The sequence below is a fragment of the Physeter macrocephalus genome, chromosome 1, assembly GCF_002837175.3.
Source record: "Physeter macrocephalus isolate SW-GA chromosome 1, ASM283717v5, whole genome shotgun sequence".
NCBI lineage: Eukaryota > Metazoa > Chordata > Mammalia > Artiodactyla > Physeteridae > Physeter > Physeter macrocephalus.
This window is the reverse complement of record NC_041214.2, coordinates 92,780,760-92,793,208: the sequence shown is the minus strand read 5'-3', so window position 1 is coordinate 92,793,208 and position 12,449 is coordinate 92,780,760. Positions and strand designations below refer to the sequence as shown.

At 36.5% G+C, this 12,449-nt stretch overlaps 1 protein-coding gene across 4 annotated transcripts in view; it reads right to left on the bottom strand.

The window, feature by feature from the left end:
* Positions 1-12,449, bottom strand: part of IQCB1 (IQ motif containing B1) — a 47,591-nt gene that overhangs the window by 34,646 nt on the left and 496 nt on the right. For 3 of the 4 annotated variants that reach the window (XM_024120285.3, XM_024120288.3, XM_024120286.3), the window contains exons 2-5: positions 12,276-12,358; positions 7,632-7,743; positions 7,226-7,388; positions 5,030-5,159 (exon numbers count right to left, since the gene is read on the bottom strand). In XM_024120285.3, the coding sequence (XP_023976053.1) occupies positions 5,030-5,159; positions 7,226-7,388; positions 7,632-7,731 (393 nt within the window). In that variant the 5' untranslated portion in view covers positions 7,732-7,743; positions 12,276-12,358. The remainder of the gene's footprint in view (positions 1-5,029; positions 5,160-7,225; positions 7,389-7,631; positions 7,744-12,275; positions 12,359-12,449) is intronic. The other variant, XM_024120287.3, reaches the window with a different exon arrangement.

Sequence of the window (12,449 nt, the reverse complement as noted above, 5' to 3'; positions counted from 1 at the left end):
TTGGTAAAGTTGCAGGATACAAAATTAATGCACAGAAATCTCTTGCATTCCTATACACTAATGATGAAAAATCTGAAAGAGAAATTAAGGAAACACTCCCATTTACCACTGCAACAAAAAGAATAAAATACCTAGGAATAAACCTACCTAAGGAGACAAAAGACCTGTATGCAGAAAACTATAAGACACTGATGAAAGAAATTAAAAACGATACAAACAGATGGAGGGATATATCATGTTCTTGGATTGGAAGAATCAATATTGAAAATGACTATACTACCAAAGCAATCTACAGATTCAATGCAGTCCCTATCAAACAACCAATGCCATTTTTCACAGAACTAGAACAAAAAATTTTACAATTTGTATGGAAACACAAAAGACCCTGAATAGCCAAAGCAATCTTGAGAAAGGAAAAAGGAGCTGGAGGAATCAGGCTCCCTGACTTCAGACTATAGCACAAAGCTATAGTAATCAAGACAGTATGGTACTGGCACAAAAACAGAAATATAGATAAATGGAACAGGATAGAAAGCCCAGAGATAAACCCACACACATACGCCACTTTATCTTTGAAAAAGGAGGCAAGAATATACAATGGCGAAAAGACAGCCTCTTCAATAAGTGGTGCTGGGAAAACTGGACAGCTACAAGTAATACAATGAAATTAGAAGTCTTCCTAACACCATACACAGAAATAAACTCTAAATGGATTAAAAACTTCAATGTAAGGCCAGATACTATAAAACTCTTAGAGGAAAATATAGGCAGAACACTAGACATTTCTCCAAAGAAGATATACAGATTGCCAACAAACACATGAAAGGATGCTCAACATCACTAATCATTAGAGAAATGCAAATCAAAACCACAATGAGGTATCACCTCACATCAGTCAAAATGGCCATCATCAAAAAATCTACAAACAGTAAATGCTGGAGAGGGTGTGGAGAAAAGGGAACCCTCCTGCACTGTTGGTGGGATTGTAAACTGATACAGCCACTATGGAGAACAGTATGGAGGTTCCTTAAAAAACTAAAAATAGAACTACCATATGACCCAGCAATCTCACTACTGGGCATATACCTGGAGAAAACCATAATTCAAAAAAAGACATGGGCTTCCCTGGTGGCGCAGTGGTTGAGAGTCCGCCTGCCGATGCAGGAGACACGGGTCGTGCCCCGGTCCAGGAAGATCCCACATGCCGTGGAGAGGGAGCCATAAAAAGAAATGAAACTGAGTTATTTGTACTGAGGTGGATGGACCTAGAGTCTGTCATACAGAGTGAAGTCAGAAAGAGAAAAATAAATACCGTATGCTAACATATATATGGAATTTAAAAAAAAATGGTTTTGATGAACCTAGGGGCAGGACAGGAATAAAGAGGCACACGTAGAGAATGGACTTGAGGACACACGGAGGGGGAAGGGTAAGCTAGGACGAAGTGAGAGAGTAGCACTGACATATATACACTACCAAATGTAAAATAGATAGCTAGTGGGAAGCAGCTGCATGGCACAGGGAGATCAGCTTGGTACTTTGTGACCACCTAGAGAGGTGGGATAGGGAGGGTTGGAGGGAGATGCAAGAGGGAGGGGATATGGGGATATATGTATACATATAGCTGATTCACTTTTTTATACAGCAGAAACTAACACAACATTGCAAAGCAATTATACTCCAATAAAGATGTTAAAAAAACAAAAAACAAGTGCGACAGGAAGAACTGGATGGGCTCAGTGGCAGAGGCTGGGCTTTCAGGCCAAGGAGAGCTGGTCCTCCTGCCCTACCAGTCTGTCCATCACACCAGTACCTGCTCCACTGGAACCTGAGTCATGGACTCAGACAGTAACTTCCTGCCTGGATTCTGGGCACTTCTGTGTCCTGGCCCTGTGCACTGAATCCTGTCTCTCGTCATTTTCTTTTTATTCACCATTTTAACTTGTTCTGTGGTCAAGTGGCCCTCTTTTTTGTAGCTGATTTACTCCCTTTGATGTATATACTAAAGAATTTTTTATCTCTATACAAACACCATGATTAAAAATAAGAAAGTATTATGAAAAGTATTGAAGGACTGTATAAATGAAAAGAATATAATTATTATTGCTTTTAAGTGGGGAATATTAAATAAAAGTGCTTTGAAGAAAACATAAAGCTTTCATAATGGTCTGAGTTATTCATGAGATGGAAATTCATTTTACAAAGGAGGAAGTTGAGGTAGAGTGAAATCAAGTGATTTGCCTAAGAACCCAGAGTTAGTTTGTGGCACAGCCAGAAAAGAAATCAAGTTCAACACAATTTCTATAGTTCATGCCACTTTAACTGAACTGAATTATATCTAGCAAATATGCAAATATTTATTTACTGCTAGCATCCCTCAAAATGTCAATGGAGATGCTAGAAGTGGCATCTGTGACCCATATACTCTACCACTAAGTTAAACTCTCTATCAACAATACTTCTCACACTCAAACCACTTTTTTGTGCATACTGTTGTATATCTTGCTCAATTTCACTATTAAACTTTCTAAACTTATTTTTTTGAATTAAAAATATATCTGTCTTAGGTTTTCTATAAGAAATACGTAGAGATTTTATCTACTTTATTAGCCTGAGAGTTGTTTAAATGCAAAACTATGTGGAGGGAGATGCAAGAGGGAGGGGATATGGGGATATATGTATACATATAGCTGATTCACTTTTTTATACAGCAGAAACTAACACAACATTGCAAAGCAATTATACTCCAATAAAGATGTTAAAAAAACAAAAAACAAGTGCGACAGGAAGAACTGGATGGGCTCAGTGGCAGAGGCTGGGCTTTCAGGCCAAGGAGAGCTGGTCCTCCTGCCCTACCAGTCTGTCCATCACACCAGTACCTGCTCCACTGGAACCTGAGTCATGGACTCAGACAGTAACTTCCTGCCTGGATTCTGGGCACTTCTGTGTCCTGGCCCTGTGCACTGAATCCTGTCTCTCGTCATTTTCTTTTTATTCACCATTTTAACTTGTCCTGTGCTCAAGTCGCCCTCTTTTTCGTAGCTGTTTTACTCCCTTTGATGTATATACTAAAGAATTTTTTATCTCTATACAAACACCATGATTAAAAATAAGAAAGTATTATGAAAAGTATTGAAGGACTGTATAAATGAAAAGAATATAATTATTATTGCTTTTAAGTGGGGAATATTAAATAAAAGTGCTTTGAAGAAAACATAAAGCTTTCATAATGGTCTGAGTTATTCATGAGATGGAAATTCATTTTACAAAGGAGGAAGTTGAGGTAGAGTGAAATCAAGTGATTTGCCTAAGAACCCAGAGTTAGTTTGTGGCACAGCCAGAAAAGAAATCAAGTTCAACACAATTTCTATAGTTCATGCCACTTTAACTGAACTGAATTATATCTAGCAAATATGCAAATATTTATTTACTGCTAGCATCCCTCAAAATGTCAATGGAGATGCTAGAAGTGGCATCTGTGACCCATATACTCTACCACTAAGTTAAACTCTCTATCAACAATACTTCTCACACTCAAACCACTTTTTTGTGCATACTGTTGTATATCTTGCTCAATTTCACTATTAAACTTTCTAAACTTATTTTTTTGAATTAAAAATATATCTGTCTTAGGTTTTCTATAAGAAATACGTAGAGATTTTATCTACTTTATTAGCCTGAGAGTTGTTTAAATGCAAAACTATGTCTATTCCTTATATACCCAAAGCATCTCAAATCGAACTTAACATCCTATAGCGACTTACATTATTTCCCTTCATAGTTTACAAAAGTTTTGAATCTGCTCTATCTCTGATGTGGCAGTAGGCCCAAATGTACATATAGCCAAGAACTCTTCCAAGGTAGAATTTCAGCCTTGTGGACTTATCACTCCTTAAATATTCTATATCCAAACTGATCTAATTGACATTTACAGAACATTACACACTACAACTGAGGAGTTCACATTCAGGTATACAGGGAGTCTTTGCTTTTGCATGGTACCATGTTAAATGAAATCTGTGTATATCAAAAGCTTTACATGCCCCTGATATCCATGAGTTTCAGTTAAGACAGCACTGTGCAAAGCAAGGACTGCTTGTAATGGAACATTCACCACTATAAAACATATGGAGTGCCATAAAATAAGTCTGAAAAGACTTCAAAGGACTGAAATGACACAGAGTATGTTATTGGACATGACAGAATTAAATTAGAAACTGATAACAATAAAACATCAAGAAAACCCTCAAATATTTCGAAACTAAGCAACATACTTCTAAATGATCCATAGGTTAAAAAAAAAAAAAAAAGTACATATAGCACCCAGCATAATTCACCCAAGAAATACTTGTTGGATTGAAATGAACCCAAATGTTTAGGTTGAAATATTTTGACTAGAGAGGATCTGAAGGAGCATACAGAAAGTGCACCTTGGGCTTCCCCGGTGGCGCAGTGGTTGCAAGTCTGCCTGCCGATGCACGGGACATGGGTTCGTGCCCCGGTCCGGGAAGATCCCACATGCCGCGGAACGGCTGGGCCCGTGAGCCATGGCCGCTAAGCCTGCACGTCCAGAGCCTGTGCTCCGCAACGGAAGAGGCCACAATGGTGAGAGGCCCGTGTACCGCAAAAAAAAAAAGAAAATGCACCTTTATTCTTCACCATTGGAGCTACTGAGAAAAGCCTTGGGCCTAGAGAACAATACTTTCTTCCACTACTGATTTAAGTAGAAGGTATGTTTTAGGAAAATGCTATGGAAATAAATGTCTATGGATGATGCTCAAAACTGAGTAGTAAAACAGATCCTTCAAAAAGCATATTGTCATACAATATGCTTCAGTCAGCACTTTAAAATTTTCAAATGTAGAGATTTTCTTTTCTTTTGGTTGTAGCTTTAAAAATGTTTGAATCCATTACTCTAATTGTACTTTCAGCCAAATATTGCACACTTGAAAAGAACAATGTGGAACATCTTCTCAAGAATTAACCTGTTTTGGCTACAAAACAAAAAACCCTAAATAAATACATATACCTTAGCTGTGTTGATGAAACATGTTTGCAATTGCCTCCCCAAAACCAGAAAATTTTCTACAGCTGATGGAAGTAATTCATTGTAAAATTCCTCTGCATCTTCTCCTGGTTCCAAGCCCACACAGCAATGGCTGAAATAAGAGCACAAGTTTGTGATTCAGCTTGTGCTAATTATAAATTTTAGATGAATGCTAAAGCTTCTATAGACACAGTGCCTTAATGAGAATTTTTAGTATCTTTCTTTTGCTGCCAAGCCAATAAAGAACTTTTACAGGAAAATTAGTGTAACAACTTTCTTAACAAGTAACAAGTAAACAGTGGTGTGGATTTTGCCTGTACTTAGAGCTAGGACTTACATGTCCTAAAAACTTACTTGTCAATCCTTCAGGAAACAAAATACACTTGGCTCACAATAAAGAGAAAGAGGCAAGTTTTCAGAGATTTTATCTACTTTATTAGCCTGAGAGTTGTTTAAATGCAAAACTATGTCTATTCCTTATATACCCAAAGCATCTCAAATCGAACTTAACATCCTATAGTGACTTACATTATTTCCCTTCATAATTCACAAAAGTTTTGAATCTGCTCTACCTCTGATGTGGCAGTAGGCCCAAATGTACATATAGCCAAGAACTCTTGGGGCTACACACATTCTAAAAGCAATGGAATACCATTCAGGAGTAACATATGTGTTAACTGATACATTTTACACATCAGATAGCTGAAAAATAGCTAGGGTAGCATTAGTCTACAAGGGACAGATTATCAATTTTTTCCAATAGATCTACTTTCCTAAAATCTGCAAAATATCTGATTGCACATTCCCTACATCAGAAGAGGAGACAGCAAAAACTCTAGTAGGAACAGTTTACAATATACATTGAAAGAGAGAAGGTCATTTAGAGAAATGGGTCCTCTTGAAACCACACATAAAGTCACCCCCTGGATACAAAAAGAGTATATTCAAAAGCCTCAATGGTAAGATTTGTGCAGACTAATACCAAAAAAAGTCCCTAATCGAAGAATGGTCTCTATGTGTGTACTCTAATGAGTAAGTACTGATGTTAGAGGCTTGCGCAGACACTGATAAGCAACAGTGACTACATACTGAGTACACTAAAAACTGACTAATGCTCAGCGTCTTTTTTTTTTTTTTTTTTTTTGCATATCAGTTCCTAAGGTCAATAGACTTATACTCACATGTACCAGTTTCTCTTTTCCCTTTGGTTTCTAAAGTTAATTGAGTAGTATTTTCATTGAAAATGTTAATAAATGAAACACGTTTTTTGTACATTCACAAACATGGGGATTTCTGAAGACTTGGAGTCCACTTCTGAGAACCTAGCTCAATCAATATTTCCATGAGCTAACATATCTAACAACACAAAGACATAAGGCTTTATTTACTTAAGGAAATAATTAATCTTGAAAATTAAGATATAAAAAAAATTACATGTGTTAACTGTTTTTCCTAACTGTATACCTTGAATCTGGCCTTTATCTATCTATGTTTAATTATAAGCAGTTTCAAAAGCTAAGATCCAACTAGTACTGCACATTTTCAGTTACTTAATTAGGAAGTGGCTTAGACACTGAGAACACCTGATTTATTTTATTGCCTCCTATATGAAAAAAGATTTTGATCTTTTTCTCATAATTTCTAGCATGGCAGTAGATCAGTATATGCTGCTTCTAAATTTATTGACATGATTTGGGTTACTTAATGAAATATACAGTTGAGACAGCTAAACCAATATACTGTGAAATGAAGTTTCTGTATCTCTTCTCCTGCAGTCCTTTGCTTATGCCTTTCATTTCAGCACATATTTCATTCTGCCTTGTATGATAAATCCACATGACTGTCATCCCATGTCTACTGTAAGTTTTTCCAGTATAGAGCCAGTGCCTTAATCTCTTCATTTCTTCAATAGTCTTTAGTCTATTAGGCCCTTGGGATTCAGTGGTGAGCACAAGATCACCATCTTCATAGAGCTTACGGAGTGAAATTTTTGACAGTGAAATATTCACAAATACAGTTAGGAATAATAATATATAGTATGAAGGAAAAGTACATCCATAACATACCATGGGAGGTTGCCAATGCTTGTTAGCCAGATGAAGAAAAGAAAGCAAATGTTGAAATTAAGAATCTACTACTATATCCCTCAACAACAAGCTGATTTATTGTTCATTTTACCTTAATATCTGTGTAAGCTGGGAAATTGTAGTCCAACCACCCTGGATTCGAGAACAATCTTGACTGAGGACCAAGAGGCAATACTGAATGAGATCATAACAATATATATCTTGTTTGACTTTCTTCAACTCTGAGCTTCCAAAAGGTGTGTTGTTTATTATTTCTAAGGCAAAAGGAAATAAGATATACTTATTTTTGCTCAATAAATCCAAGAGCTATCCGTATTTTTATAGGTTGAATAATGACTAAAAATACATTAAAAAGGAAAAAGAAATCACTGCTTTATCACAGTGTTAAGATTTCACTGAACAAATTAAAAGCAAATGCTAAAATTGTACCCATGATGGAATTTGTTAAAGTGTCAGCCGATCACAAAAAGATTTTCTTACCTTTACCTTTTTCTTACCTTTTAACTTCAACAGTATAACAGGGACATTCTGCTCAGGACTTATTGCAACTTCAGCAGCTAGAGACAAGATCCTTGGGTCTGTACCCATTGGCTTCATTTCTCATACCACCTATATTTGACAGAATCAGAAAAATAAAGGTCAACAGCCTAAAACATTCCCCCCCTAAATAATGTTTGAAATATAAATGACAACAGCTTTGCCTGGTTCAAGAAGTGTAGATTTTTCTCATTTCTTCCTTATATGGAGAAACTGGTTTTTCCAACTAGTGTACCTCTAAAAGAGTTAAAGACCCTTATACCTTACTGTAACAGCTACACTAGGTACTGTTTATTGTGCACTCTCTGAGAGTCAAGAAACTGTGCTTGGTGCTTCACATTCACTCTCTCTAATCTGCACAACAATCCTAGGTTAGGAGTTAATTTTCTTTTATCATAAAAGAGAAACTGAGTGTGCAGAAATGAGCTAAGGCCTAAGACTGATATCTTTTTTAAAGGTCTCCTTACAAGGTTGGCCCTTGCCTGGTGTCTAGGAACTTGGATTTCAAGAGGGTTTCCACCAATTTCCTAATATGACTGGCTCACTGGGCCTAAACTGTTTGTAAAAACAATACGGTTTATGTTGAACACCTGCTTTCCTTCCTGAAGTCTGGAATTCTGATACGTGGTAGCAGAGGATGCCTACATGACCATCTCCAATAAAGACTCTGTCACTGAGTCTCTAGTGAGCATCCCTGGTAAACAACACTTCAACATGTTATTACAACTCACTGAAGGAGGAATTAAGCATGTCCTATGTCACTCTGCTGGGAGAGGATTCTTGGAAGTTTGCACCTGTTCTCCTCTGAATTTCACCTCATGTGCCTTCTCCCTTTGATGATTTTCCTTTGTATCCTTTTAGTGTAATAAATCATAGCTATGATTATGATTATATCCTGAGAACTATGAGCCCTCCTAGCAAATTACTAAACCTGGAGTTGGTCCTGGGGATTCCGAACACACAACTCAGAAATGTTATTGTAAGATGACCAAGACTTGTTTATAAATAGCATAGTGAATAAATCAATTATCTTAAAAAAAATCCACATCCCAATTCAATTTGTTGCTAAAACTTTTCCCATGTGCCACAACTACTGAGGCCCACGCGCCTAGAGCCCGCGCACCACAGCGAAGAGTAGCCCCCGCTTGCCACAACTAGAGAAAGCCCGTGCGCAGCAACAAAGACCCAACGCAGCCAAAAAATAAATAAATAAATAAATTTAAAGAAGGAGGGGATATGGTGATATATGTATGCATATGGCTGATTCACTTTGTTGTACAACAGAAACTAACACAGTATTGTGAAACAATTATAGTCCAATAAAGATCTATAAAAATAAATAAATAAATAAAAATTTAAAGAAAATTAAATTCTTTTAATTTAAGGCATTCAAAGCTCAAAGATACCATTTTAAAAAAGTATAATCTTAACTTATTTATAATTAATAAATACTAACATATATTAAGTGCTTACTATGAATTAAGCACTGTGCTAAGTGCTTTCATATGCATTATCTCATTTAATCCTCACAACAGGACTATGAGGTAGAGCCTTTAATCACCTACATTTTACAGATTAAAAACAAGTAAAGTTTGAAGACGTTAAGAAACTTGTCATGGTTCCACCAGCATGTGGTGGAGTCAGTATTCAAATCCAGATCAGTATGAATCCAATTTCCATTACAATGTTCATTATATTCCTTCCCACATAAAAGAGTAAAGAAACACAAAACATATCCCCAAATAACCTACTTCTCACTTTTTAAGCTATTCTTCATAACTGGCACCACAGTTCACCCTTTAAAGAGTTGGGGACTTCCCTGGTGGTCCAGTGGTAAAGAATCCACCTTCCAATGCAGGGGATGAGGGTTCGATCCCTGGTTGGGGAACTAAGATCCCACATGCCACGGGGCAACTAAGCCCACACACCACAACTACTGAGCCCACACGCCTCAACTAGAGAGCCCACGTGCCGCAAACTACAGAGCCCACACGCTCTGGAGCCCACGCTACAACGAGAGAGAAAATGTGCAGGCCATGACTAGAGAGAAGCCCGCATGCCGCCACGAAGAGCTCCCGTGCAGCAACAAAAGATCCCACATGTTGCAACTAAGACTCGATGCAGCCAAAAATAAGATAAATAAATAAATATTTTTAAAAAAGAGTTGGCCATAATACAGGATCCAAAAATCATTCCTTTTTAGGTAAAATACAGATCATTAAAAAACAAGTTTTCTGGAAACATTTTTAAAGAAAGCCCAGCACAACTCTTGGCACATAAACTTTCTAGGAAAGTGGATATAGTTATCTCATTCTTTCCAATGGCTGCATTATGCCACGCTTCCTTTGTAAGAGTGTATCAAAATATATTTAAACATCTCCTCTACTGGAAGTCATTCAGAGTGTATGCTAGTACAAGCAATGCTGCAATGAATATCAAAGTATATGTCTTAGGTACTCATGATAGTATTCTGTGGGATGAATTTTTCCCTTGCAGTCAGATGGCTGGGTGGCAGGACATATATTTTAAAATTTTTGATTAGATACCAAATTTTTCTCCAAAATGGGTGTTCCAATTTATATTTCCACCAACAATGAATGAGGGTGCTCATTTTACTATGCCTTCAATAGTACCTAATGTTATATTTTACATTTTTGTCAATCCGCTAAGTGAAAAATGGTATCATCTTGTTTTAATTTCTATTTCTTTGATTATTAGGGAGGTTCAGCACGTTTCATATTCACTGGCCATTTATTCTTTTATATATTTTCTCTTCACATCCCTCAACAATTTTTCTATTGGCTTGTCTTATTCTTTTGTAGAAGCTTTAAGTTTTTCATACATGGATATGTATATACACCCTTTATCTTTTATATTGTCTATAAAAACTTTATCTTCATCTGTCATTTATTTTTTAAAGCTTGATTATGGTTTTACCGTAGTTTTACAATTTTTATGTAGTCAAGTATAACAATCTTCCCTCTATAACTTCTGCCTTTGGTGTCATGCTTAGAAAGGTCCTCCCTACCCTAAGAGCTAAAATATAATCTCTTAATTTTTTCTACTGTTTTTATTATTTTGTTTTACTTATATCTTCATAAACATACAACTTTATTTATATCTTCAATACATATGTAAGTTATTTTTGTGAGTGGTTTAAGATAGGAAGCTACAACGTTAGATGAGGTTACAGAATTGTGAAAAAAGAACAAATGCACATAGCTGTCATAAATTTCTGAGATAATTTATCATGAATGGATACAAGAGAAGCAATCTGAAATGTCACTTGGGTATATTTTTAGATTCTATTTAGTTCATTAGTCTATTTGTTTCTTTCTGGGCTAGTACAACATATTTCATTTAGATGTATGTTTAGAGAAAATTCACATTAGAAGGTAAGCTTCACAAGGGCAAAACTCATACCATTCTTGGTGGATGACTTCTTACCTCTTTGGTTCACTGTTATATTCCCAGAGGCTAGACTAGCGCTTGGCATGTGGTAGGTACTTAGTATTTATATATGTTGAAACAATGAATAAATGCACAAACTTTGGGTATTCCAAAACCTCTATTTCTTGATGCTCTGCTTTTCTCCTGGTTATAAAATGGAAACCTCAGACTTCTTGTTGAAAGCCTTTTTAAAGCAAAATAGATTCACAACACTATTCTTGCCCTCTGGCTAATATAATAAAACATCATCACCACCACCAAACATGCATAGGGCTCTATGATAGACTCAAGGTTCACAAAGATTTTATATAGGACAGATTTCCTGTTCACATTCTGGTTAGGAAAGAAAAGTATACTCACAGACCCATATACACACATATGTAAAATATGTTACATGCCAAATAGGTGACATAGATGATAAGAATAAAGACCACAGAGTTAGAGGACAGGGTTTCCATGAACAAGCTTTCTTACCTGTAAACAAAATAATAATTCCTACCTCCAAGAATAATTCAAGGTTTAGAAAAGAAGGCAGCCACCAAAGATGGCCCTAAAAAGTTGCATGACAGTAAAGTCTCAAAAATAATAACCATTCAGAGAGCTTTTACTTTATCCCATGAATTGTTTTAAATGCTTTCTTGTACTAACTAATTTAATCCTCTGTAAGGTAGAAGTACTGTAAGGTATAAGGTAACAACTGTAAGGTATAAGTACTATTATTTTTTTCTCCCATTTTAATGATGAGCATCCTTAACTTTGGTTTGCACAAAGTCATACTGTACAGAGTATGAAGCTGGGGTTCAAACCCAAAGATTCTGGCTTTAGAACCCAAGCGCTTAACTACCACAGGGAACGGTCTTAGTACACCTTAAAAGAGTAGAATTTGGGCAAGCAGATAGGCTGCGAGAGACACATTCATCTACCTGCCTGGAACAATAAATTACAAACCTGGCGAAGGTAGCAGTTAAGTAGGAAAGTTTTCTGATTACGTAATTACCCTGAAACACCACCACTGTTATGGCAACCATTTGTAAACCTTCTCTTGGATGCTTGTCTTCTAATACAGCACTTCTCTCATCTTTACCCTTAAACTCACAAACTTTTGACAGAAAAAAAATAAAATAAAATTATTTTTCAATTATTAATGCTATTACCCTGCTGCCAGAGCACAAGGTCTGGCCTTGATCTTTTGGGAATTCGGTCTTCGGGGCCGTGCCGTTACCGCCGCCACAGATGACTGTGAAGAAGATAAAGAAGGTAACCCAATGCAATCCAGCTGCAACTAATCCTAAATATCTGCAGTTCCAAACTCTGAAATTTTTTTAGCC